The following is a 25,390-nucleotide window of genomic DNA, read 5'->3' on the forward strand; positions in this document are numbered from 1 at the left end:
TTTCTTTCATCTTCTCTCTTATCATCCCTCCCTTTCTCTTCCTTCCTTCCTTCCATCCAGTGGTGGGATTCAAATTTTTTTATTACCAGGTCTGTGGGCGTGGCTTGGTGGTTGTGGCAGGGGAAGGTTACTGCAAAATCCCCCTTCTCTCCCCATCCCACTAACCTGCTTTCCAGCTCCGTTCTCCTGTGCAGGACAACAAAAGAAGACTCAGCCGATCAGCTGGGATTCGGGAGGCAGAGAACAGATGGGGACGGGGCCAGTCAGAGGTGGCATTTGCTGGTTCTCCGAACTACTCAAAATTTCCATTACTGGTTCTCCAGAACTGGTCAGAACCTGCTGAATACCACCTCTGCTTCCTTCCTTCTTTTTGTTCTTTCCTTCCTTCTTCTCGCTTTTCTTTCCTTCCTTTTTCTTCCCACCTCCCTCTCTTTCCTTCCTTCCTTCCTCCTTTCTCTCTCTCTCTCTCTTCCTTTCCTCTCTCTTTTCAACCTTCCCACTTTTCCTTGATTCCCCTTCCTTCCTTCCTTCCTCCTTCCTTCCATCCGTCGCGACTTACAAGCTAAGAGAATATAAAAACAAAAATATAGATAGTCTAAAAAGAGAAACAAGCAATCAAAATACTGACAAACCAAAACACCACACAAAGGATCCATCCCTCTTTCTAATCCAAGGCCTAGCAGAAGGGGCAAATTTTAAGAGCTTGGCTGGCCTTCCCTGCAGGCTTCTATTGAGACCACCTTTAAACACTTATCCCAAATTACAGGTGTCTCCCTCTTTCCCTAAAGAATCGATCATCATCTTATTGACAACACACACATTCAGCTTCTTTCTCCTGCAGACCATCCCATTTTCACCGCCAGCACCTTGCGCTGGACCTCGCCACGGATCCTATCGCCACTGGTGGCCTACCCCGATCAGTTCGAAGATGAAACCATCAAGATGGGCTTGGATGGGCGCAGAATTGATAGTACCACGATTGTGCAGAATGGCTACAACTTCCTGACTGACACCCACTTCATCAGCATCACAGTACCCATTGGAGCTGTGGGAGGAATCATGGAGGTCAGTGCGGGGCACAGAGGTCCTTTCCCTGGGGTTGGGCATCAACCTTTTGGACAAGACGTCGCAAAGGTGGTTTTTCTAAAGGCAACTGGCCTTCGTTTTTCCTGGAAGACATCTTGCTTCTCATCGAAGAAGCTTAAGGAAGGGAGGGAGGGAAGGAGGAGAAAGGAAAAGAAGGAAAGGGGAAGGAAGGAAGGAAGGGAGGGAGGGAGGGAATGCAGGAAGGAAGGGAAGAGAAAGAAGGGAAGGAAAGGAAAAGGAGGGAAGGGAAAGAAGGAAGGGAGGGGGAGAGAGGGAGGGAAGGGAAGGGAAAGAAGCAAGGAAGGGAAGAGAAGGGAAAGAAGGAAGGGAGGGGGAGGGAGGGAGGGAAGGGAAGGGAAGGGAAAGAAGCAAGGAAGGGAGGGAAGGGAAGGAAGGAAGAAAAGGAGGGAGGAAGAAAGAAAGGAAGGGAAAAAGAATGGAAGGGAAGGGAAAGAAGAGAAGAGAAAGGGAAGGAGAGGGAGGAAGGAAGGAAGAAAGGGTAGGAGGGAGGGAGGAAAGGAAAGGAAAAGGAAAGGGAAAGGAAGGGAAGGAGGGAGGGAAGGGGAAGGAAAGAAGGAAAGAAGGAAGGAACTTACTTCTTGGAACTTCAAGGACAAACAAAGTCCAGTTGCTTTTAGAAAACAACACCTTTGGGACAACCACGATCTGGATGGCTGAGAATCTCCACAGACTTTCACACAAGAGGCTCTGAATGGATAACGTTGGTCTGTTTCTTCCCAGAGTGACGTGATCGACAATCGTTACGGCACCACGTATAGCATCAAACTCCTTCTAGACCGCAGATGGCGAGGAGATGAAAGTGACCGGACCAGTCACAGGATCTTCAAGTCTATCTGCACCCCCTTTGGCCCGCAGATACCGGTGCTCACTGACAGTAAGTCTTGTATCCCAACTGGCTTGTCCTAGGTGAAGAGAGTAGGCTTTGGTGATCTGGTGTTCTGATCTAGCTCCCCAAACCTGACAAACCCTCAGTAGTTAAATAATTCCTTTATTAGGAGTGTCACTAGCCCCAGCAAAAAGTCTCTCTCTCACCACAGGCTAACAAGTCTGTCCAACAGGGAGATCAATAGTTGTCTTCCACATCTATTCATCTCCGCCCCCTGCCTTTTATCCCCGGACGTAGGGGGAGGCTTCACTAGCAACTGTAGCTTTTCCCTCCCAAGGATCGGCCCATAGATTTCCACTGCTCTCCTTTCCTCTGCCTTCCGCACATCCGCACATCAGGCACTGGACCCAGTTGTTCCTCCTCTTCCTCATCAGCCACCTCCAGACCTGGGGGCTGTTGACTCTCCATCAGAGGGCTGATGGACAGCCCAGGCTCTATTCCTCTTCCCCCTTGGAGCTCTCAGGTTGCCTTAATGCTAGCCCTGACTCCCAATCTTCCACATCATCTGATTTGGCTGTTGGAGGGGCCAGCAGCCGACAGGCCACAACAGCAGTGGACATTTTGGGCTCAATTATTGTCGTAAGTTGAGGATTACCTGTATTTACATTTCTCTATGGACACTTCTATAGAAGGAGACCTCTCAGGAATACTGTTACCTCAACTACATCAGGAAAATTGTCCCAGATTTAGATTCCTCCAGCTGAAATATCAATAGCACTTAGACTTATATACCACTTCACAGTGCTTTACAGCCCTCTCTAAGCAGTTAACAGAGTCAGCCTATTGCCCCCAACAATTTGGGTCCTCATTTTACCCACCTCGGAAGGATGGAAGGCTGAGTCAACTTTGAGCCTGGTGAGATTTCAACTGCCAAACTGCTGGCAGCCGGCAGCCAGCATAAGTAGCCTGCAGTACTGTATTCTAACCACTGCACCACCGCGGCTCTGAAATTTCTGTTTCTTCTTAGACACGGTTCCAGAGAGAGGCTACTTTGATATCAGCATAGGGAACTTCCTTGCCGATGTGGAGCTGACTGCCATTGCAATAGGGGGCAAACTCTTAACGCCATCAGAAATCAGAGGACATGGATGCACCCTGGAGGAAGTCCCTAACACCAACCACACCCGAGTTTTCATTCTTAAGGTTCCTTTTTCCAACCCTCTGGTGGAACAGAAGGTAAGAAGGAGCAAATTGCATGGCAACATTCAGGGGAGAGCTTTCGCCCAGGTGCCAGAAGTTTTGCAGCTTTGATTGTTACAAGCTGCTAGTCTCTATTGCTCAAATGAATTGATAACATTAAGCTTACTAAGTTAAGTTGCACTCGCCTTTTGTGAAAGACAAGAGCATGTTCCTTGGACTTTTAATTTTTTTTTTTTAAGGTGAGCTTTTTTAAAAAATCACATCCTGCAGGCATGTATGACCACAGCTTCTCTAATCTCCAGCAGTCCAGGTGAAGGATTATGGAATTTGTTGTCTAAACCTTGCTGGAAGAGAGACTACAATATTTTATAACCTTGACCTGTAAAATAATAAGCAGAGGTGAACAAAATGGCATGTACATTTATGACCATTTTTCACACTTACGACTTTTTGGCAGCTGACTCATATTCATGACGGTTGTCCCGGGGTCAGTGATCAACTTTTGTGACCTTCTAATGAGTAGAATCAATGGGAAAGCCAGAGTCACAACAACCATATAACTAACTTAACAACGGCAGTGATTTGCTTAACGGTGACAAGAAAGGTTGTAAAAATGGAGCAGAACTCACTTAACCATTTCCCCCCACAGAAATGGAAATTTTGGGCTCGATTGTGGTTGTAAGTCGAGGATTTCCTATAATCCTTCAGCCAAAGTAGACTGGTTTTCTTGAGGATTGCAACAGGTTGAGAACAGCAGGAATTGATAATTTAAAATGCTTCTAGCAGGGGAATCCCCATATGTCAATGAGTTTGCGTGGCCAAGGAACTTTTTTTCTCTTGCAGTATCTATATGGCAACTTCAGGAAATACACTTTGCATCTCGAATATACATTTTCCCTGCTCCCGAAAGGCAAGTCGTTTACTCATCCTGGAGTCATTGTATGCGAAGTCGCTGATGTAGGTAAGTCTGCTTGGCCAAACTGATCCGGAGTGCTTAAAGTCATCAACATCCAATTAGATCAGAAGTAGGGAACCATGGCTCTTTTATGAGTTATGGACTTCAACTCCCAGAATTCCTCAACCAGCCATGCTGGCTCGGAATTATGGAAGTTGAAATCCACAAGTTATAAAGAGGCCATAGTTCCCCCAGGAATTCCAGGAGTTGAAGTCCGCAAGTCTTTCGTTCCTCACCAGGGCTTTCATTCCTCACCTTTGAGTTTGGTGGTCTTTTGGGGCAAGAATGGGAGGGACCCTGTAACTTTAGAAGAAAAACTACTGATTTTCCCAGTTCTAATGTTTCTTCCTTGATCTTCCTGGTTTTAACATATCATGGATCCTCTCAGTTTGGGAGACAGAAACAGATAGTGGAAATGAGAAAACTATCCTTTTAAAACTCCTTCCCTGACATCAAGGATATTTCAATATTTGCAGTGTAAACTGGTGATGTTATTAACTCCACTTCACCTACAGACAGGAAAAATTGATGTCATAGCCAAACCTGTGTGAATGAAGCTATACTTAATACTTCAATATCCACTGTTAGAAGAAAAATTCAGGTCCAATTTCAAGCTGGGAGAAAGGTGCTGGAAATAAAATGGAGGCTGATTGGAAAGAAAGTTGGTTTATGGATGAAGCAGAACCACCAGCAGCATGTGCTTCTCAGGCAGCTGACAAAATGGAGAGTGGGTGGGTTTTATACCTTCTTGATCCCTAAGGGGTCATGTAGGGATCATGGCTGGCTCTATAGGTAAGAGGGGAAATACAAAACCTAGGCGTTTATCTGAGCTAATCTTGTCAACCTTTGGCTTGTTGCTTGCTTATCTGGAGTTTTTGTCTGACCCAGTCTTTCTGAATGGATTACCAAATCTGCATTTCTAAAAGCTGGCCTCCTCAGTTTCTGCTTGGGGGCAGGGAGACTGGGTCTAGTTTCTGCCTAACCTTAAGACTCCCCCCCTCCCCTGGCATTTCTCCTTTGGGAAAATATTCTATCCTGCCTTTTTAATATCCTCCCAAATATTTCATTCTCTAGGAGAGTACATGGATGCTGACTTTCTATACCACTTGTCTACTGTGGTTCTCCTTCAGCCTCAAAACACTGTATATTTTCGGGCCATCAAACATTATCTGTTTTGGTCTATATTTTACAGCAGGCATCTCTAAACCTAGCAACTTTAAGACTTGTGGACTTCAACTCCCAGAATTCCCCAGCCAGCTATTCTAGCTGGGGAGTTCTGGGAGTTGAAGTCCACAAGTCTTAAAGTTGCCAAATTTGGAGACCCCTGTCTTATGGGGAACCAAACCACCCTGCCCTGCTCACCAAAGCCAAAAAACCCCAATCAATCAATCAGTCAGGTAATCCTGAAATCAAATAAAATCTTCAATCTTTCTATTTTCCTCCTTGTGTCTGATTGCTCCCGCTATCCAGTTCTTCCCGTGTTTGAGGGCTTCTGCGAAGGAGGACAAATTGGCGTGGTGATGATCCGTGGGAATCTGGATCACTTCTGGGTTCCTTTTGTGGGTGGCCTTCAGCTGACAAATGAATTCGCAGTATCTCAGAACTACACCATTCAAGATGATGGCCGCTATTTCTTCCTGTCGGCACCATTTTTGGCTACTGGCTTGATGTACGAGGTGTGTTGGAAATGGATGCTCCGCATAAATTCTAGTTAAAGGAACTTGTCTTGAGCACAAGTAGATTGTGAAGGAAGGCTACAGCAAAGAAGTTTGTCTCCTTGGGTTCTGTAGAATGATGACAGTTTGCAAGAAAAGAGACTCAGAGTATTAGCCTTCCTAGCTCATATTAGATAGCTATTAAAGATAACTATAGGTTGAAGACAGTCCAGTACACATCTAGGTCCTGAATTAGTTGATTTATGGTGCATAAAATCCAATTTAAAAGATATAAAATCCTCCTAAAATAATAATTTTTTGGAGGGAGAGCACGACTGTAGCCAGCTATCAGTGCTAACCAATCCCTCACTGTATATGAAATAAAAGATAAACATACACTATTTCTTAATCTTTTGTAAGGACAGAAAAACACTTATATTGTAATAGATTTTGTGAGTCACATATTAATGTTTATGTTTTCTTATATTTATTTAATGTTTTACCTTTCCCTATAGATTTTTGTAGATTCTGTCTGTCTACTGTAGCTATCTAGTTGTATCGAGCTATCATCTATCTATCTAGTTATCTAATCGAACTACTTCTACCCTACATTCTTTATGCTAATCTATGATCATTATAAATAATCTGAAAAGTCCTATTTCTATCTGAGTTACATTCTATACTTTAGAATGTAGTTCGGTTCCTTCAATTAGAACAGGGTTGTCAAACCAGATTTCTTTGAGGGTCAAATCAGCATTGTAGTTCTCTGCGGGCCACAGGGGGGTTGGGGAGAGGGAGGGGGGGAGACAGGATGCCTCCTGCAGCACTTTGCCAGCCAAAATGGGACACGGGAGTGCACGCATCCCGCCCCCCCATCTCATGTTCAGCCTCCCCAGCCTCCTGCAGCAGTCTGCCAGTCAAAAAGAGGCGTCATGGAGGGCCCACAAGGTCTCCGCGTGGTCTGCTTTTGGCCAGCAGAGTGCTGCAGGAGGCTGGGGAGCAGAGGTGGTATTCAGCAGGTTCTGGCCAGTTTTGGAGAACCGGTAGCAGAAATTTTGAGTATTTTGGAGAACCGGCAAATACCACCTGTGACTGGCCCCGCCCCCATCGATTCTCCACCTCCCAAGTCCCAGCTGATCGACTGGGTCTTCTTTGGTTGTCCTGCACAGGAGAACGGAGCTGGAAAGCAGGTTAGTGGGGTGGGGAGGGAATGGGGATTTTGCAGTAACTTTCTCCTGCCACGCCCACCAAGCCATGCCCACCAAGCCACACCCACTGCTGGAGAGGCTGTGCACGCCTCACCCCACCCCGTGGCTTGTTTTGGCCGGCAGAGGCACCATTTGCCGCTCCTTCAATATTTCCAGGCCAGCCCCATGGGCGAGATTTAAGCACCCTGCAGGCCGGATCCCTAAATTAGAAGGAAGAGGATGTGGTTTTATTCTTTGTAGGGCAGGACAAACGGGAAGAAGCTTACACAGAGGGAGATCCAAACAGCCCCATAAATGGTGGATGATCTGAAGATCTCTGCTTTGGGCAGAAGGTTGGATTAAAAATACGTTGTAGAACATCTCTTCCAACCCTCTGATTCTATGAGAAGGAAGCATAAAAGAGAGTCACAAAATTTCCTTCTGTGTCTTAAACCCAGAGAACTATTTAACTTACTGTAGATGGAGAAAAAGACAAATGGAAAGCATATGAAGTCCTTTCTCCTTAACTATATCTCATTAATTGTCCTGGTCAAGGGGGCAAAGAGATGGTGCACCTTCCAAGGTGAGCATGCTGTGTTGGGATGATGGCATGGAACCATTTCCAACCTTGGTTTTTCCTCAGAATCTCTCTCTCCATGGAGTTACTGTTCGGCTAGATTTCAGCCTGCGGGATAACAAGACACTGCTGACAATGGTGGAGTTCTCCAGATCTTGTGTCTTCCCTACTGGAAAATTACTGGGTGAGTTAAGGCCAGTCCACTGCTCAAACAGGATCTACACCATTTCAGACAAGTGATTATCCAGTCTCTTCTTAAAAACCTTCATTGATTGAAGCACCCACAATGTCTGAAGGCAAGCTTGTTCCCCTGGTTAATTGTCTTCACTGTTAGGAAGTTTCTCCTTAATTTCAGGTTGCTTCTCTGTTTGAGCATTTTGCAACCATTATTTCTTATCCTGCCCTCTGGCACTTTGGAGAATAATTTGACTCCTCTTCTTTGTGGCAGCCTCTCAAATACCGGAATACTGCTATCATGTCACCCTTACTTCTTCTTTTCTCTAGACTAGCCAAACCCGAATCCTTCCAAGTTTTAGCCTCCAGACCAGTGGTGGGATTCAATTTTTTTTACTACCAGTTCTGTGGGCATGGCTTGGAGAGCATGGCAGGGAAGGATACTGTAAAATCTCCAGTCAGAGGTGATATTTGCTGGTTCTCCGAATTACTCAAAATTTTCACTACCATTTCTCCAGAACTGGTCAGAACCTGCTGAATGGCACCTCTGCTCTAGACTTTTAATCCAGAGGTGATATTCAGCCAGTTCTGACCAGTTCTGGAGAACCATAGTAGAAATTTTGAGTAGTTCGGAGAACTGACAAATACCACCTCTGACTGGCCCCGTCCCCATCTGTCCCCATCTGTTCTCTGCCTCCCGAATCCCAGCTGATCGTCTGGGTCTCTTTGGTTGCCCTGCACAGGAGAACGGAGCTGGAAAGCAGGTTAGTGGGATGGGGAGGGAATGCGTATTTTGCAGTATCCTTCCCCTTCTACGCCCACCAACCCATGCCCACAGAATCCCACCACTGCTTTAATCATCTTTTCATTTTCCCCCCCAAAGTCTCAACATCTTTTTTGTAATGTGGTGACCAAAACTGGATGCAGTACTCCAGGTGTGGCCAAGGCTTTATAAAGTGGTACTAATACTTCATGTGATTTTGATTCTATGCCTCTGTTTATACAACATAGGATTTTATTGGCTTTTTTGGTGGTGGCTGCCCACTGCTGGTTCACATTTTGGTGATCGTCCACTAAAACACTAAGGTCCCTCTCACGGTTACTGTTTTGGAGCCAGGTTACACTTAATCTGTACTTATACCTTTGTTTTTTTATTGCCCAGGTGTAAAACTTTGCTTTTCTCCACATTACTACTGTCCATAATCTTCACATCACTCCTTATCACCCATCCCCTCCCACTTGTGATTGTAGGAGTGTAACTTTGTCGCTTGTATCCTTACGATTTATATTGACTGTTTCCTAGTATGATTTGATTGTTGATTGTACCTTATGACTATTATTAAGTGTTTCACCTTATGATTCTTGACTCTTGACAAATGTATCTTTTCTTTTATGTATACTGAGAGTATTTGCACCAAGTCAAATTCCTTGTGTGTCCAATCACACTTGGCCAATAAAGAATTCTATTCTATTCTATTCTATTCTATTCTATTCTATTCTATTCTATTCTATTCTATTCTATTCTATTCTATTCTATTCATAATCTATAGACTCTGATTGTCTATGGAGATTCTCAATCATCCAGGATACGGTTGTCCCAAAGGTGCTTTTTTCCTAAAGACAACTGGACTTTCTGAGTATTTTTCTTTGAAAACATTTTGCTTCTTGTTCAAGATGAGAAGTGAAATATTTTTGAAAGAAATCAAATTAAAGTTAGTTACTTTTTGGAAAAAAGAGAACTTTTGGGCCATAGATTCTGATTATGTAGGTCTAGTTTTGGAGAAGTTCTGGATTAATTGCCTTCAGTTCCCTGATCGCTGGAACTTTCTTGGCATATTAATTTAATTATTTCATTGTTGTTGTTCTGCAGTATGCTTTCCCAATGGAACCATAACTGCTACCATACTCAGCTTGGATACCAAACCAGATTTAAATCCTAGGAGAACTCATCTACGGGATAAGAACTGTAGACCAGTAGAAGTTGATGGCACCAAGGCCCTCTTCACCTTCTCTGTGAGCACCTGTGGTACCCTCAGAAAAGTAAGTAAGAGTTGTTTGATGGGAGCCAGGATAATTAGAATATTGAGTGTAGAGTAACTGTACCTAAGAGAACTTGTCCCTTATCCAAGAAGTATAGATTACTCCATGGAGGATCTTCTGCTTCTCTGTTGTACTGCATTGTCTTCCTTCTGGCTTTGATTCTGGGGGATTTGCAAATCTCTTAAGCTGCTTTTGGGTAAAGTGAAGAAGTGTCCTATGAAGCTGTTGGAAGAAATATCCATCTGGTTCAGTTTCAAGCTGGGAGAAAGTCTTTGGAAACAACATGGAGGCTGATTGGAAAGAAAGTTTATTAATGAACAGAACTCACCCAAAGACAGTGTGCTGTTATGAGTCAGCTGAACAATTAGCTAGATGAGTGCCAGGATTTTTATACAGGTCCTGAAATGCTGCCGGGTGGGTGGGTTATGTTATGCAATGAAAGAGCTTGTGTTTTGAAAGGGTGTTGGTCAATTCTTATTGTGACTAATGGCTTTCCTCCTGTGCTGGGTCTCGGGTGAAGAGCTGCTGTACTAATCCTGCCATTCTGCTTTTGTTAGCTGACAAACTTTGCTGCAAGGAGTTTCGAAATATCCTGTCTTGAATGGATTTCTGCCTGCAGTATTTTGCTTTGCTTATGAATGGAGCCATCTGGATAGTTGGCTTCCTCTTTCAATAAGCTCTTCACCTCCTTAAGTGCTGGCATCTGCTTTGGGCTGTTAAGAAAGACTTGGGGGCTGCTTCTTGCCTCTAAGAACATGTTTCTCCATTTCTTCTTTAGGGAAATATAATATTCTGCCTTTTTTAAATATTTCCCAAAATATTTCATTCCTCTGGGGGGAGCATCCCACAAAGCTTAAATCTAGTCAAAGAATAAATATTTGTTCTGTAAGGTTTCAAAACGGGAGGATTTCAAGATCTGCAGATTTTCACTGTTGGCTTTTTTGACTGAATCTGCATGTCAACAAGGAATATTTCTGCAGCGTCACTTTTTCCATCACCCCTCCAAACCTTTTGAAACAATTTAGAAATAATAATATGGATTTTCAGGATAGCTGAACTTTAAATGCTGAAAATGCAGCATGAACTGATAAATTTCGTCCATCCTTCCTTATATTTATTCAAGTACTTGACAGTTAAAAAAAAACTTGGTTGCCCAATGGATGTTGCCAAAACATATTCCAGGTTGGGACATCTTAGTATTTTGGGTATGGAGGAAGAAAGAGGCTGGGGTCTCCCCAGAAGAAAATGTAATGCCCTTCATGGAGTCCCACCACTTCAGAGTAACTGTAAATAAATTATTGCTTACTGATCTGCAGGAAAGTTGACCATACCATGATGCCTTGGGGGCAGAAGTGTGACATTGAGTCAGGAGATGTTCCAACATTTAGACATGAATTCTACAACAAAAAGTTCTATGCAGTGGTGGGATTCAAATAATTTAACAACCGGTTCGCCCAGGGTCAGGTTGGCTGTCGTGGGAGGCATGGCCCATCCCTGTTCTCCAGCTCTGCTTGCATATATGGGACGATCCTCCTGCAATGGCCAACCTGACCCTGGGCGAACCAGTGGTTAAATTACAACCCCCCTCGCTATCAAAGTGGATTCTGGGTGCTGTGCTGCAAAGGAGAAAAGGGCAATTGAGCAGCCGACATGAGAGAAGGAGGAGGAGCAGGGAGAAGAAAGAGGGAAAGCGGCTTTCTCCTTCCCTCCATTGCCCTTTTCTTGCAGCGCCCAGGATCCACTTTGATAGCGGGGTGGGTGGGTGGGTAGGTAGGTAATTTAACAACCTGTTCACTTGAACCAGTGTGAACCAGCAGAATCCCACCACTGGTTCCATGTTAATGGGTCTCTCTGTTGATTTCAAAACCCAACCACATTGGACGTCCTTATTAACGCCAAAGAAGTAGAATATACAAGTAGTCCTCGACTTACAACAGTTCATTTAGTAACCACTGAAAGTTAAAACAGCACTGAAATAAGTGGCTTATGATCACTATTAAATTGACTGTTGCAGCATCCATGTGATCAAAATTCAGATCAATTCAAATTCAATCAAAATTCAAAACTTGCTTGGCAAGTAGTTCATATTTATGATGGCCATAGTGTCTCATGGGTATGTGTTTACATGTGATACCCTTTTGCGATGTCTTGACAAGCAAAGTCAACAGGGAAGCCAGATTCATTTAACAACCATGTTAGTAACTTAACAACTACAGTGGTTCACTTAACAACCGGGGAGAAAAAGGTCATCAAATGAAGAGAAAACTCAACAACAGTCTCACTTAGCAACAGAAATGTTGGGCTCATTGTTGGTTGTAAATTGAGGACTACTTGTATCATAGAGCAATATTGGCCCTTGGTGGTACATTGTGAGAGATGTTTGCCCAACACTTCCGGTGAAGTTAAATGTCTAGCATTGTCTTTTTTGCCTGTCCTCTTTTAGTTTGAAGAGAATTACTTGGTCTATGAAAATGAAGTGATGTTCGAGAGAGAGATTATTCCGAAAGCAAAAGCCATCATAACGAGGGATCCTCAGTATAGGTAAAAAGGGAGAAAAAAAGGGCGGTGAGGACTCTCCTGAAGGAAGATGTTCCAGCTGAATCAATTACTGGATTTCTTTTTTTTTAATTTACACCATTTATATGGCTGTCCTCTCACAGTGACTTGAGGCAGCTTATAAAAAATAAAAACACAGTATGGAAACAGTAAAAACTAATTCTCCACACACACATACACACCTGGCAACAACAATCGATCAAACAAGCCATTTGAGGGGCTCCATCTCACTCTGGGTTCCCCAGGCCCATTGGCAAAGACAGGTCTTTGTGAAAGAGTGTCAAAATGTTGACCAGTCTAATCTCTGCAGGGATGATTTTCCAGAGGGTGGGAGCCACCCCAAAGAAGGCCCTTCTGATGGGTCCCAATGCTACATGTACTTCTTTAGGACAGGATCAAAGCAGATTCTCAGTCATCCAGGTCGTGGTTCTCCCAAAGGTGCTTTTTCAAGAGGCAACTGGACTTTCTTTGGTTTTCTTTGAAGGCATTTCTGATAGAACGTCTTCTGATAGAACTGAAGAAGCTTCTTAGTTAAGAAGTGAAACCTCTTTAAGGAAAAACAAAGAAAGTCCAATTGCCTTTTGGAAAAGCACCTTTGAGGCTCCTTAGGAGAGGGGACCCACAGCATTTCCTGCCTCTCCCCACTCTGATGGGTTAGCTGGATGTAACAGAAGAGAGATGGTCCTTCAGATAAAGTGGTCCAGAACCATGGTGGCCTTTAAAGGTCACAACCAGCATCTTGAATTGCACCTGGAAAGCAAATTGCAATGCAACTCCCGCTGGAGAGGCAACACATGTGCATACCTGGGTCTTCACAAAACCTTGCGGGCCGTTGCATTTTTGAACCAATTGGAGCTTCCAGATGCCTTTCAAGGGCAGCCCCATGAAGAGTGTGTTGCAACAGTCAATAAGTAAAATGTCAGATTGTACAATTTTGTGATAGGAGGTCTCATGGCACTGTTTTCCTCCCCCACCCCCTTGGATGGCTAGATTGACTCTGCGCTGCCGTTACCGGCTCAATGAGACCCTCCGAGTATTGGTGCAACGATTACTGAGAGAGGGGGTGGCTGCCGGACCCCACCCCTTTCACCCCAAAGGTAAGAATGTCTTCTGCTGGAGATCTTTTATTAGAGCAATCCTGATGGTAGCTGATGTGGCTTGATGAACAGCACTGCACAGACAAGGCTGGAGGGCTACAGTCTCTAAAATGTGGGTAACACAGCTCCAACTTGTTTAGTGCTGTTGGAAGACCTGGATCTGGTTCAGTTCCAAGCTGAGAGAAAGATACTGGAAGCATGGAGGCCGATTGGAAAGATAGTTTATTGATTAAGCAGAACCACATGTGATTCTGGGCAGCTGACAAAACAGAGTTGAGAGTGGGGTTTTTTTTTATACCTTCTTTGGGCTTTGCATTTGATCTTCCTGTTCCTGTGCAAGAAACATGTCCTTTAATATTCAATTGGCTGTTGTCAGATTCCTATGGGGTCATGTAGGGGTCATGTAGGGGTCTCTATAGGCAAAAGGAGAAATGCAAATCCTAGGTGCTTGTCTCAGCTAATCTGGTCAACTTCTGGCTCATTGTTTACCTGAGCTCCCAGGTTTCTGTGACTTTGAACTTCTGGGAGTTGGTGCAATGAAGGGGCTTTGGACTGTTCTGGGCTACTTCTAATCTTATCATTCTGCCTTTGCTTCAAAATATCTTGAATGGATTACCAAATGTGCAATTCTAAAGGTAGTCACCTCGGTTTCTACTTGGGGGCAGGGAGACTGGGGCTGCTTCCTGCCTTTAAAAAAACATGTTTCTCCATTTCTCATTTAGAGAAATATAATATTCTGCAAAATATTTCATTCTTCTAGGAGGGGGGGTGCTTCCCACAGTGCGAACAGACACTGTTCCACTGAAGAATAGAATCTAGTAGAATCTATCTTGTAATACAGAATCTAGACTCCTCTCCTGGTGTTTATACATTTTTCTAAGTTACCATGTTTTTAAAATTTAAAATTTTGACTGAACCTCTTGGGTGATTCCCCAGATATTGTGGTCTGTTAAATACACCACAGGTAACCCTCGACTTATCACCACAGATGAGCCCAACATTTATGTAGCCAAATGAGAAATTTGTTAACCAAGTTTCATTTTACGACTTTTCTTGCTACATTAAGTGAATCACTGCAGCTGTTAAATTACTGACATGGTTGTTAAGTGAATCTGGCTTCCCCACTGACTTTGCTTGTCAGAAGGTCGCAAAAAGAAATCAACTGGCCTGGGGACACGGCGGCCGTCATAAATATGAACCATCTGTCAAGCATCCGAATGTAAATCATGTGACCCTGGGGTTGCTGCCACGGTCGTAAGTGTGAACAATGGTCATAAATCAGGGTTTTTTCAGGGTTATTGTAACTTTGAACAATCACTAAATGAACTGTTGTAAGTCGAGGACTACCTGTACAATTAACCAAGCCACAGCTGTCTGAACCAGAATGAACTGCTCAAATCAAAACCTGAGCTTCTCTCCAGATGTTATTAGACTAGTTTTTCTCAACCATAGCAGCTTAAAGATGCATGGACTTCAACTCCCAGAATTCATTGCTGGCTGGGGAATTCTGGGGGTTAAAGTCCACACGTATTCAAATGGCCAAGTGTTCTTTTCTAGGCTTCCCAAGAGCACGAAGCCAACTCCTCATCCTGACAAAACCCCTTTTATTTAGTTTAAAGTAAACTCCTCTCCAGCAAAGTCCCAGCCAACAGTCTTTCAACATATCTCACAACTACAGACCTTTATCAGACTTGGAGAACTGCCAGGCCGATATCTTCCAAACACCACTCTGTAGCAGCAATTACTTGGCAATAAGTCAGGAACAGATCTTCACTCTAATGAATTGAACTAATTGTCTCCTGCAAGCACCACTCCCCTTTCACTCCTCTTTATTCCCAGGGGCCATTCACCGTCCACCTGTGGCTTTACTCCCAAGTTGGCCCTTGTTCCTCAGCTGTTCCCTTCTCCTGGCAGCTCTGTGCATTGAGAACAGGCTCCTGCTGTTCTTCTGCTCCACTGATCTCTGACTCCAAAGGCAGCTGATAACTGTCAGATGTTCCTGGCCCCATCTCTGCCTCCAATGCAGAGCATTTGTCCGAGCCTTCCCCAGACTCCAGGACTGGCCCATGTTCCTCCCCAACCTCCTCACTGTCCAAACCTGCTGCCAGGTTGAGAAATACTGTATTAGAGTAAGCTAGCCAACAGAGACAAATTGCAAGGAATGCTGGGAAATATAGTGCAACCCTCTGCAAAGCCTGAAGGGAAGGGTCCGGAGAAGTCTTGCTTCCACACCCTCTCCCTTTGCTCCCCTAAATGCCGAACCCCATTTCTAAGTAGTCCAAACCAAACCCTTTTCTACATCAAGGACTGGAGGCAAGGGAGTAACTCTGTTTTTTAAAATCCTTCTTGCTGCAACTTATTTCTGGTTTGCCTCTTGCAGTATACCAGAAGAAAAGAGCTGCAAACAGGCATGTCTTACAGTTGGCAGGCGGTGCTTCAACAGGTGAGGCTTTGTTGCTTATTATGAAAACATAAAGTCTGAAAGCATGAGTTTTTCTTCTTTGCAGTTGTGCAATATAAGATTATTGGAATTTCCTCAAATATGGAGAGGAACAGGAGCTTCATGGATGAGATTTATTAATGTTTTAATTTATTATTAAATTTATAGACCACTCATCTTATCACAAGATAACTCTAGGAGATTTCTATAACTCCTTTGTGCCTGGAGCTCAAAAGGGCTAAGTTGATTTGAAATTACACAAATTTTCCACTTTTTATATCAATAATCTCTTACTCCTTCCAGTCATTGCATTTTTTTTTTTGCTATCCACAAATTCTTTCCTTCTTCTTTTCCTCCTCCTTTAAAAATATGCCTTTTCAGGTATAGAATAACCCATTCACCCAAAACCACTTGTCACTCAACAGAAAAAAGCACTTATGTCATCAGAAATATGCTCTACAGCTGATAAAGGAACTTCAGATTGATGAATTGGGAATTTCCCCTTCCCCTTCCATTCCTCCTGTCCCCCGAAAAAACTATTGTTTGGAAGTATGGAGGGTTGGCTTCTCCAGTTAAAAAGAGGGCAGTGAATGGAAAAATGGCCAAATTCTAATTCAAAAGAATAAATGGTCTAATTTTGTTTCCTTTTGGAAACACCATCTGATGTTGTTGTCAAAACTGGGAGAAAAATGAAACTCCTGATTTTAGGTTTTGAGGATTAGAATGTTTTTGCAGTAAGAGAAATAACTTGAAAGATTTAGAAACATAAAGCAACCACCCTGAAAAAAAAGTTGGAAGTCACTATTTTTTTTTACTTCTTTCTGTATTTTTCTTTCTCTCTTTCTTTCTTTTTCAAATTGTATTTGTATTTTATTTTATAATAAAATTTAACAGAAATTCATGTACTGGAAATTCAGCCGGAAAAAAGAGTGTATAACAAAAAAGGGCTGAGCATTAAAAACAGGACAAAAAATATTGTTACAAGACTCTGTGTGTACTTGGTACTCTCTGAGCTTGGTTATTTTCTTGCAAACATTTCATTACATTTCGTTACTAGATAACATCATCATGTTAGAATGGAATGGAGTTTGCTCTTATTTTTATATATTACCATAGTAGCTTGCCCTGTCAGTGTTGGTGGGAATGGTATTGATGGTTCCTTGTTTAGTCTGTTGTTTACTCTCTGCCAAGCCACCAAGATCACTCCCAGCAATCCTGATAGGGCAAGCCACTAGTATATAAACAGAGAGCAAAACCACACTCCCTTCTAACACTGATGATGTTACCTAGTTTGGTAATGAAAAGTCTGCAAGAAAACAACCAAGCTCAAGAGAGCACCAGAGTCTCCACAGTTCAGTTCTGAACTAAAGATATTCTCTTCTATTGGTACAAGGCAGTGTGCTTGGTTTCTAGTGAGTGGATTGAGACCTCACCCACCAAAGGTGATTTTATATGTTTATTTCTTGCAGGTGCACAGGGGAAGACTTGGTTTTGGTTTCTAGCTTTCAGTGTGGCTCTGTGTGGACTAACAACTACAATCAACACAGTTCTTCCTGTTCAAATGTTTGGCCATTGAAACAATGATTAAAGACACCCTTGAATATCTTATGTTTTCATATTTCATTTGGGTATTGAACAAGTCAGAAGAAGGGTTTTCCAACAAGATGACTGCATTGGTGCAACAATCCATAGAGGCCTAAACCTGGTAAATTTTATTCTTGGTTAGCTTTAGTAGCAAAGTCTATTGAGCAAACCCCAGCTGGTTTGGTTAGTTTGTGATTTATTGCAGCACAGAAAAGGGGTTAACTCTGTAGCCAGGTGAGAGGGTTGTATTGTGCAAGCACAAACTGCAAAAGGCTGGATTGGGATGTTACTGTTACACAATTTTTTATTCTCGTGGGAGCATCGTAAGCTTTGTGTGCAGAAACTGGGGAATAAAGGATCCATTTCAATGATCTCATTCTCCTTCCTTTAACCCTATTATCTTCAGCCTGAAAGATTCCCAAAGATAATTATTTGAAAGGGCTAGCTAGTAAGTTTGTAGTTTAAAAAATACAGCAGAGAAGGAAAGAGGTATGGGATAGGAAAAGCACAAATCCAGTCTTCCATCTCTTCCTTCCTTCCTTCCTTCCTTCTTTCCCTTCCTCTTGTCTTCCTCCCTTTCCTAAAATATATATTGTAGATGAGCATTCCAATTCCCTTTTTGTAACCAAAATAGGCATTTCCCACCTCAAATAGAGGCCCTAATTTCTTCATGATTCAGGTCTCTATAAAAGTTGGCTTCACGCAAATTCCAACTGAAACAGAGTGATTCCCTACATCAGCCTACTTTTGCGTCTAGGAAGGTAACTGCAGAAATGGCTGGCTGATTGCTTGCCCTGAATTCAATCAATCAATCAATTAGAATACAGCTGGAAGGGACTTTGGAGTCCAACCCTCTTCTCAAGCATGAAGCCCTATACAATTTGAGACAAGTGGCTGTCCAGTCTCTTCTTAAAAACCTCCAGCATTGGAGCATTCACAACTTTTGAAGGCCAATTGTTCCACTGATTAACTGTTCTAACGGTCAGGAAATTTCTCCTTAGTTCTAAGTTGTTTCTCTCCTTGATCAGCTTCCATCCATTGTTTCTTTATCCTGCTTCCTGGTGCTTTGGAAAGTAGGTTGATCCCCTCTGTGGCAGCCCCTCAAATACTGGGATATTCCCAACCAGAGGTGGTATTCAGCAGGTTCTGACCAGTCCTGGAGAACCGGTAGCAGAAATGTTGAGTAGATTGAAATACCACCTCTGACTGGCTCTGTCACCATCTCTTCTCTGCCTCCCAAGTCCCAGCTGAATGGCTGGGTCTTTTGTTGCCCTGCATAGGAGAACAGAGCTGGAAAGCAGGTCTGTGGTTTGGGGAGGGAATGGGAATTTTACAGTATACTGATTCCTTCCCCTGCCATGCCCAAGCCACACCACACCCACGAAGCCCCACACCCACAGAACCGGTAGTAAAAAATTATGAATCCCACCACTGTTCCCAACCCCCTGTTAAAAAAAAACAAACGAGAAAAATGCCAAAAACAGTACTAAGGTTTTTTTCCCCCTTTAGCTCCAAGGTGTTTGTATATGGCATACCCTTAGATTATGAGTACTCCTGGCCTATTTTGTCACCTTCCAAAAGTAGTCAGAACACCACGTCTTCCAGCAAAGGACAACAATCCTACACTACCAAAATCTGACCTTGTTAGATTTCAGAGAAGCCGGAGCTGGTGAATGACATAGAAATGGTGCAATGTGGCCTTGACCCAAAGTTTTTTTTTTTTCTCCATTCAGGCAGTGACGGCAGCAACCAAAATGGGCAGTGATTTCACACTGTGTCCTGGAGGAATTTCTGCTGAGGTGGCTCAGCAAAATATCTCCCGTTGCCAAGAAGCTGCAGGCCTTTGGTTTTAAGCCAAGTTTCAGCTGTTCTGTAAAAATGGTCGTTCTCTTTCTCACACTCTGGAGCCTGAAAGGGATACATCAGTAGCTGACTCCCACAGGCTTGCTCTGGTTATCTCAGTCTTTACAGAATAACAGAGTTGGAAGGGACCTTGTAGATCATCTAGTCCAACCCCCCCAAGCAGGAGACCCTACCTACACCATTTCTGATAAATGACAGTCCAATCTCTTCTTGAAAGCCTCCAGTGATGAAGCTCCCACAACTTCCAGGCAACTGTCACCGTTCCAGCTAACCAAACTCCAATCAAAAACTCCCAAGACAAACATTTTCTCAAAGTTTCTCTTTATTGGAAAAGCCGTACTGGCACATCTGGGAAATCCCAAATCTGAGAGTTCTGGATTTTCCTTCTATAATTAAAAATACAAATCCATCCCCTGCACCCACCATTCAATCACATGCCCCAATCACCACCCGGCCCAGCTTCCTTAACTTGCGACATTCCTTAAACCACTCCTCATTCAGGTGCAGGAATAACATGACCTTGACTGTAAGGAAGAATGCTATTATGTCTAACTACAATGGTTTTTTCTTCATCCTGATTGGTTGGGAGTCTTGGTGTGTCAGGATGAAGAAAATCAGGATGAAGAAAAAACCATTCTGGCACAGCAGTAGGCTAGCCCCAAATTTAAAACAGAAACGGCTGTGAAAGTCTGACTCACAGACGAACACAATACAGAAGCCTGATGATGGCAGATGAGATTCTGCCAAAACGTTGCTACAACTTTAAAAGCACAACTATAATGACGTGGGAAAATACCAGAACAAAGCTGAATACCATACCTATACCTATACCTATACCTATACCTATACCTATACCTCTATCTATCTATCAATCTATCAATCTATCTATCTATCTATCTATCTATCTATCTATCTATCTATCTATCTATCTATCTATCTATCTATCTATCTATCTATCTATCCATCCATCCATCCATCCATCCATCCATCCATCCATCCATCCATCCATCCATCCATCCATCCATCCATCCATCCATCCATCTATCTATCTATCTATCTATCTATCTATCTAACCTACCAGTATATCATTATAGACTATTGAAAGGAAAATCTATCTCGTTCAGTTAGTTCCAAATTGGGAGAAAGACACTGGAAATAAAATGGAGGATGGAGGCTGATTGGAAAGAAAGATTCTGTTTATTGGTGAACCAAACCACCAGGGTTTGTGGTTCTGCGGCAGCTGACAAAATGGAGTTGAGAGTGAGTGAGTTTTTATACCTTCTGGATTTCTATGGGGACCATATAGGGATCATGGCTGGCTTTATAGATAAGCGGGGAAATGCAAATCCTAGGTGTTAGTTTGAGCTAATTTTGTCAACCTCTTCTTCGTTGCTTATCTGAGTTTCTGTCTTGACTCAGTCTTTCTGAATGGATTACCAAGTTCTGCATTTCTAAAAGCTGGCCTCCTTAGTTTCTGCTTGAGGCAGGGAGACTGGGGCTGGTTTCTGCCTCCCTTAAGAGTTTTCTGGTTGTTGTTGTTTTCATTTCTCCTTTAGGAGAAATATTCTATCTTGCCTTTTAAATATCCCCCAAAATATTTTATTCTTCTTGGGTGGGTGGGGCTTCCCACAAGCAAATGGCTGCCCAGTCTCTTTTAAAAAACCTCCCACAACTTCTGAAAGCAAGCACTTCCAAGGATTTAATTGTTCTCACTGTCAGGAAATTTCTCCTTAGTTCTAAGGTTGGATTCCTTCTTGAAAAAAATTTCCACCCTTTACTTCTTGTCCAGTCCTCAGGTGCTTTATTTGGACAATAGGTTGACCCTCTCCTCTCTGTGACAACCCCTCAGATATTGGAAGACTGTTATTATATGACCCCTAGTACTTTTCTTCAAGAGACTAGACATATCTAACTCCTTCAACTGTTCAGCCCCTGCCAGCCCTTTATCATCTTTGACCCCTAGTAGATTGAAATGTTAACTTACATTCTTGCTGCAAATCGGGGCTGCTAGTAGTAAACAGCTAGTAAATAATTGTCCCAAAGGAGCTTTTTTCCAAGAGGCAACTGGACTTTCTGGATTTTCTTTGAAGACATTATGCTTGTCATCCAAGAAGCTTCTTCAGCTAAAGAATAGCTGAAGAAGCTTCTTGGATGAGAAGCGAAATGTCTTTTTAAAAAAAAACTTAGAAACTCCAGTTGTCTTTCGGAAAAAAAGCACCTTTGTGGCAACCATGACCTGGATGACTGAGAATCTCCATAGACATCTAGTAAATAATTCCACAAATCACCACTTTCCTATATTGCATCATTCCTGAATCAGGTTCACACTGGCAGCCTCCCATCCAACCAGTTAAAGGGCTGATCCAGCTTAACTTCCATGCTCCAAAAAGCCCTAATGGAGATCACTCACACCCCTAGTTTACGGAAGCTTTGAAATCACCTCTTGAACCAGTGGTGGGATTCACATTTTTTTACTACAGGTTCTGTGGGCGTGGCTTGATGGACTTGGCTTGGTGGGCATAGAAGGGGAAGGATACTGCAAAATCTCATTTCCTCCCCACCCCACTAACCTGCTTTCCAGCTCCACTCTCCTGTGCAGGGCAACCAAAGACGACCCAGCCGATCAGCTGGGAGGCAGAAAATAGATGCGGGCATGGCCAGTCAGAGGTGGGATTGACCGGTTCTCTGAACTACTCAAAATTTCTGCTATCGGTTCTCTAGAACTGGTCAGAACCTGCTGAATACCACCTCTGTCTTGAACACAAAAACACTTGAAGCATGTTCTATGAGGTAAAAGTATTAATCTAGCCAGGAAACATATCCACAAAGCTGCACCTGCCCACATTTCCTTCCGGAGCTTGCCATAAATGTCGTGCCCCAAGACTTTGCATTTAAATACCAGGACAGATGTGCTGGGAGGGAACCTATTATCCTGTGAGAATTTTAAAAGTATTCAGCTTGCATGCAGGAATGTTCGGTTCAAAGTGATATGGTTGATGTAACTGGTTGATTGGATTGATTGATTTAGGAGAGCATGAACTATGCAGAACCAACCTTGTCCATTTTTTCAGTTTCAAGGACTAAGCTTCGAGTAACCAGGTTGGCAAACCAGAATTGTATTCCCATCGCACAGCCGGCCAAAGGACCATCCCTAATTCATAGGCGAATGAGGCTGAGCTACAGTTCCCGCTGCCTTGGACACCCCTTTCTAAAAAGAAAGCAGTCTCTAACTCCCAAACTATTGCAGGACATGTTTAGACATATAAGGAAAAAGTAGAACGTACGTGGTAGTTGTGGCCGAGTGGTTAAGGCGATGGACTAGAAATCCATGGGGGCCTTCCCGTGCAGGTTCGAATCCTGTCCACTACGAAAGCGTGCAAATTGAAAGAGGGTGGGTTGTTTTTTTTGCATTGGATTAATTAAATTTTTAGATCTAGTTTTAAAAAAAGTATCAGAGAACTTCTAAGGTTGCCTCTGATGTTTCAAGCCACTTTCCCCACTCCCTAATTGAAACGACGAGAACCCAGATTAAATTGAACCCAGGCAAAATTAAAATATCTTTCTGCTTCTTTTCGTAGTCGGCAGGATTCGAACCTGCGCGGGGAGACCCCAATGGATTTCTAGTCCATCGCCTTAACCACTCGGCCACGACTACCAGATGTTGACTTACTATTTTAAAGAGACTAAATTTATTTATTCTACAGTCCGCCCCCGCTCCCTTCGGCCAATTTTCTTCCCTTCAAGCTCAGGGCAACTGAAGTCACAATTTTTGTGCAGACTTAAAATAAGGATCTTTGGTGCTCTCTGGGCTAGCCTGTTTTCCTGCAGACGTTTCATTACCCAATCTAATTAACATCATTAGTGCTCGTAGTAGACTTAAGTAATAAAATAGCAAACTGATGCGGTTATAACCTAGATTAATGCTTAAGTCATTTTAAAGATGTGTAGACTTCAACTCCCAGAATTCCTCAGCTAGAAGAAGGGGCCACCATCTCGTCTGACTGCTAAATACCTTGCATGAGAAGCACCTGCTCTTAGCAGAAAAGGCTAGAAGAAAATGGACCACGGTGCGATCCACGCAGGACTGAACCTACAACCATCAAGCTTGATCTGACCTCCTAATTACCGCTATGACGCACGAAGAGAGAACAAGCCTCAAAAAATACTTTTGATCCTCATTCCCCGCCCCCCCCCCTCCATTCTGTTTGGTAGATAGGCAATGGAATAACTCATCAAAAGAAGAAACCATTCTTATCCAAAGTCTCTATAATAAATTCATGAAACGACAAATGACCTAATTTTTCACAAGTTCCCAAACTCTGCCGAACTGGAGAGGTGGAGACAACCACGTGTGTATTAAGAAGCGAATGGAAATCGTTTCCGATCACCAGTTTCCAGTTTTTTGTTAAAATCTGGCCAGCGGTCCCAGCATATCCTGGTGGTGCCCCATCCAAGTATCAAGATCAACCAGGCTCGTGCCTAGTCCCCCCACCCTTCCAACTAGTCAAATAAAGCCTCCTTCGAATAAAGCACACTTTGTCTTTGCTCTTTCCCGGGGGTGTTCCCCCCACCCCACCCTTTTCCAATCTGGCCCCCAGCCTCGGATCATCTGGTGGTCTCCCACCCAGCTAAGCTGTCAAGCTCAACTCCAGTCAGCACAGGCGGGCACAGCCTGGACTCCGCTGGCAGCGGCCAGATATCGCCGCAAGGGATCCAAGCGATCCAAAGGACCGATCCTCCTCCTCCCGGTTCCCGGGATCCCTGCGCTGGTTGGTCCGATAGAGCTCTTTCTTTGCAAGAAGGAAAGGCAGTTGTGTTTTCGGATGGCCACGCACAAGATTCGAGGGTTTCATCATCTTAGTCGGATGAGGAAGAGATCCTGCAGAAACACCAGCTGTGTTTCTTTAGATAACCTATAATGGTGTGAAGTAGGGTCTCCTGCTTGGGCGAGGGGTTGGACTAGATGACCTTGCTGCCGTAAATCTGTAAATCACCTGGTGAAGTTCTCCGCATGCTTAGAGCTGGAAGTGATTTTCCCAAGAAGACCTCTTTCCAAATACAGGACAGCATGGAGCCGGACGCGCTTGGTTTTCTGTTCCATCCGGCTGAAGAAATTATTTTGGGGAGATTCATTTGAGGTGTTTTCCCATTAACTTCGCTTTCAGGTACGTTGCCGCTTAGTTGCCAGGGGCTGTTCGTTGGAGACTTTTTCCCAATGAGTTTATGTAACATTTACACAAGAAACGTGCTGTTTTTTTTTACACATTTACAGCAGAATTGGAAGGAAAGGACCTTGTAGGTCATCTAGTCCAACTCCCCCATTCCGCCCAAGCAGGAAACCCTACTTTACATCGTTACAGGTTATCCAAAGAAAAACAATTGATGTTTCTGCATGATCTCTTCCTCATCCGACTAAGCCTAATGGTACAAAGTTGGGTCTCCTGCTTGGGCGGGAGGGTTGGACTAGATGACCTACACGGTCCCTTCCAGTTCCAACTCTACTGTAACTCTAAGGACATCATAAGGGGCGTGCGCTTGTGTGCAAGCCAGGATTGCTTTTGCTCCAAGCCCAATTCTCCCTTTCCACGCGATCGAAGTTTGCCTTGCGCACCTAACCCCCCTCTCCACCCCACCGGGTCTCCCATTTCAAGGCTGAAAAAGGAAGCGAGGCAGCCAATGGGAGATGAGGGCGGGGCCTCCCTCCCACCCGCCCGGGAAGTTACCCTCACAGGAAAGAGGCAGTTCGCCAGTGCCCCGTGATCGTTGAGGTCGCAGGGAGATTCGCGATCCAGCCAACCCGGGCAGGTAAGGCTGCAACCCTGAGACACGCGGGGAGAAAAGGGGGCTTTTTCTCACGACCTTCTTCTGCCCCCGATTTCGGATCGTGGAGAAAGTGGGGCACTTTCTGGAAAAGAAGCCCGTGTAGGAGGATAGGGCAGCTCCGAAGTTGCGGTTTTAAATAGTAAAAGCGGCCCCGGGGACTTTTTTTGGAGGGGTGGGAAAACTTTCCCTTGGGCGCTGCAGAAGAAAGCAGCACATGAAGGCGTCCGTACTCTGCACGCGTTTGGGATTCAACTCCCATCACCCTGGGCCGGCTGAGGGAGAAAAAAGAAAAAAGGAAAGAAAAAA

General features: G+C 43.8%; 2 protein-coding genes and 2 non-coding genes across 4 annotated transcripts in view; 3 read left to right on the forward strand and 1 right to left on the reverse strand.

Annotated features, from left to right (window-relative positions):
- LOC113422781 (uncharacterized) overlaps positions 1 to 17,422 on the forward strand; it is a 28,869-nt gene extending 11,447 nt beyond the window's left edge. Inside the window, exons 9-19 of the mRNA XM_026683929.2 lie at positions 842 to 1,065; positions 1,828 to 1,981; positions 2,961 to 3,169; positions 3,977 to 4,094; positions 5,559 to 5,764; positions 7,574 to 7,691; positions 9,552 to 9,721; positions 12,165 to 12,262; positions 13,268 to 13,374; positions 15,755 to 15,817; positions 17,284 to 17,422. Of these exons, the coding sequence (XP_026539714.2) occupies positions 842 to 1,065; positions 1,828 to 1,981; positions 2,961 to 3,169; positions 3,977 to 4,094; positions 5,559 to 5,764; positions 7,574 to 7,691; positions 9,552 to 9,721; positions 12,165 to 12,262; positions 13,268 to 13,374; positions 15,755 to 15,817; positions 17,284 to 17,390 (1,574 nt within the window). The 3' untranslated portion in view covers positions 17,391 to 17,422. The remainder of the gene's footprint in view (positions 1 to 841; positions 1,066 to 1,827; positions 1,982 to 2,960; positions 3,170 to 3,976; positions 4,095 to 5,558; positions 5,765 to 7,573; positions 7,692 to 9,551; positions 9,722 to 12,164; positions 12,263 to 13,267; positions 13,375 to 15,754; positions 15,818 to 17,283) is intronic.
- Positions 17,423 to 22,548: 5,126 nt separating this feature from the next.
- TRNAS-AGA (transfer RNA serine (anticodon AGA)) lies at positions 22,549 to 22,630 on the forward strand. The gene has a single exon. It is a non-coding gene; the product is annotated as a tRNA-Ser (tRNA).
- Positions 22,631 to 22,834: 204 nt separating this feature from the next.
- On the reverse strand, positions 22,835 to 22,916 carry TRNAS-AGA (transfer RNA serine (anticodon AGA)). Its single transcript has one exon. It is a non-coding gene; the product is annotated as a tRNA-Ser (tRNA).
- Positions 22,917 to 25,006: 2,090 nt separating this feature from the next.
- The window catches only part of PFAS (phosphoribosylformylglycinamidine synthase), a 56,663-nt gene continuing 56,279 nt past the window's right edge, over positions 25,007 to 25,390 (forward strand). The window contains exon 1 of the mRNA XM_026683911.2: positions 25,007 to 25,066. The gene's annotated coding sequence lies outside the window, so the exon portion shown is untranslated. The remainder of the gene's footprint in view (positions 25,067 to 25,390) is intronic.

Source organism: Notechis scutatus, chromosome Z (assembly GCF_049901735.1).
Source record: "Notechis scutatus isolate UNSWTSFEM ecotype Mainland chromosome Z, rNotScu1.2, whole genome shotgun sequence".
In the NCBI taxonomy this organism is placed as follows: domain Eukaryota; kingdom Metazoa; phylum Chordata; class Lepidosauria; order Squamata; family Elapidae; genus Notechis; species Notechis scutatus.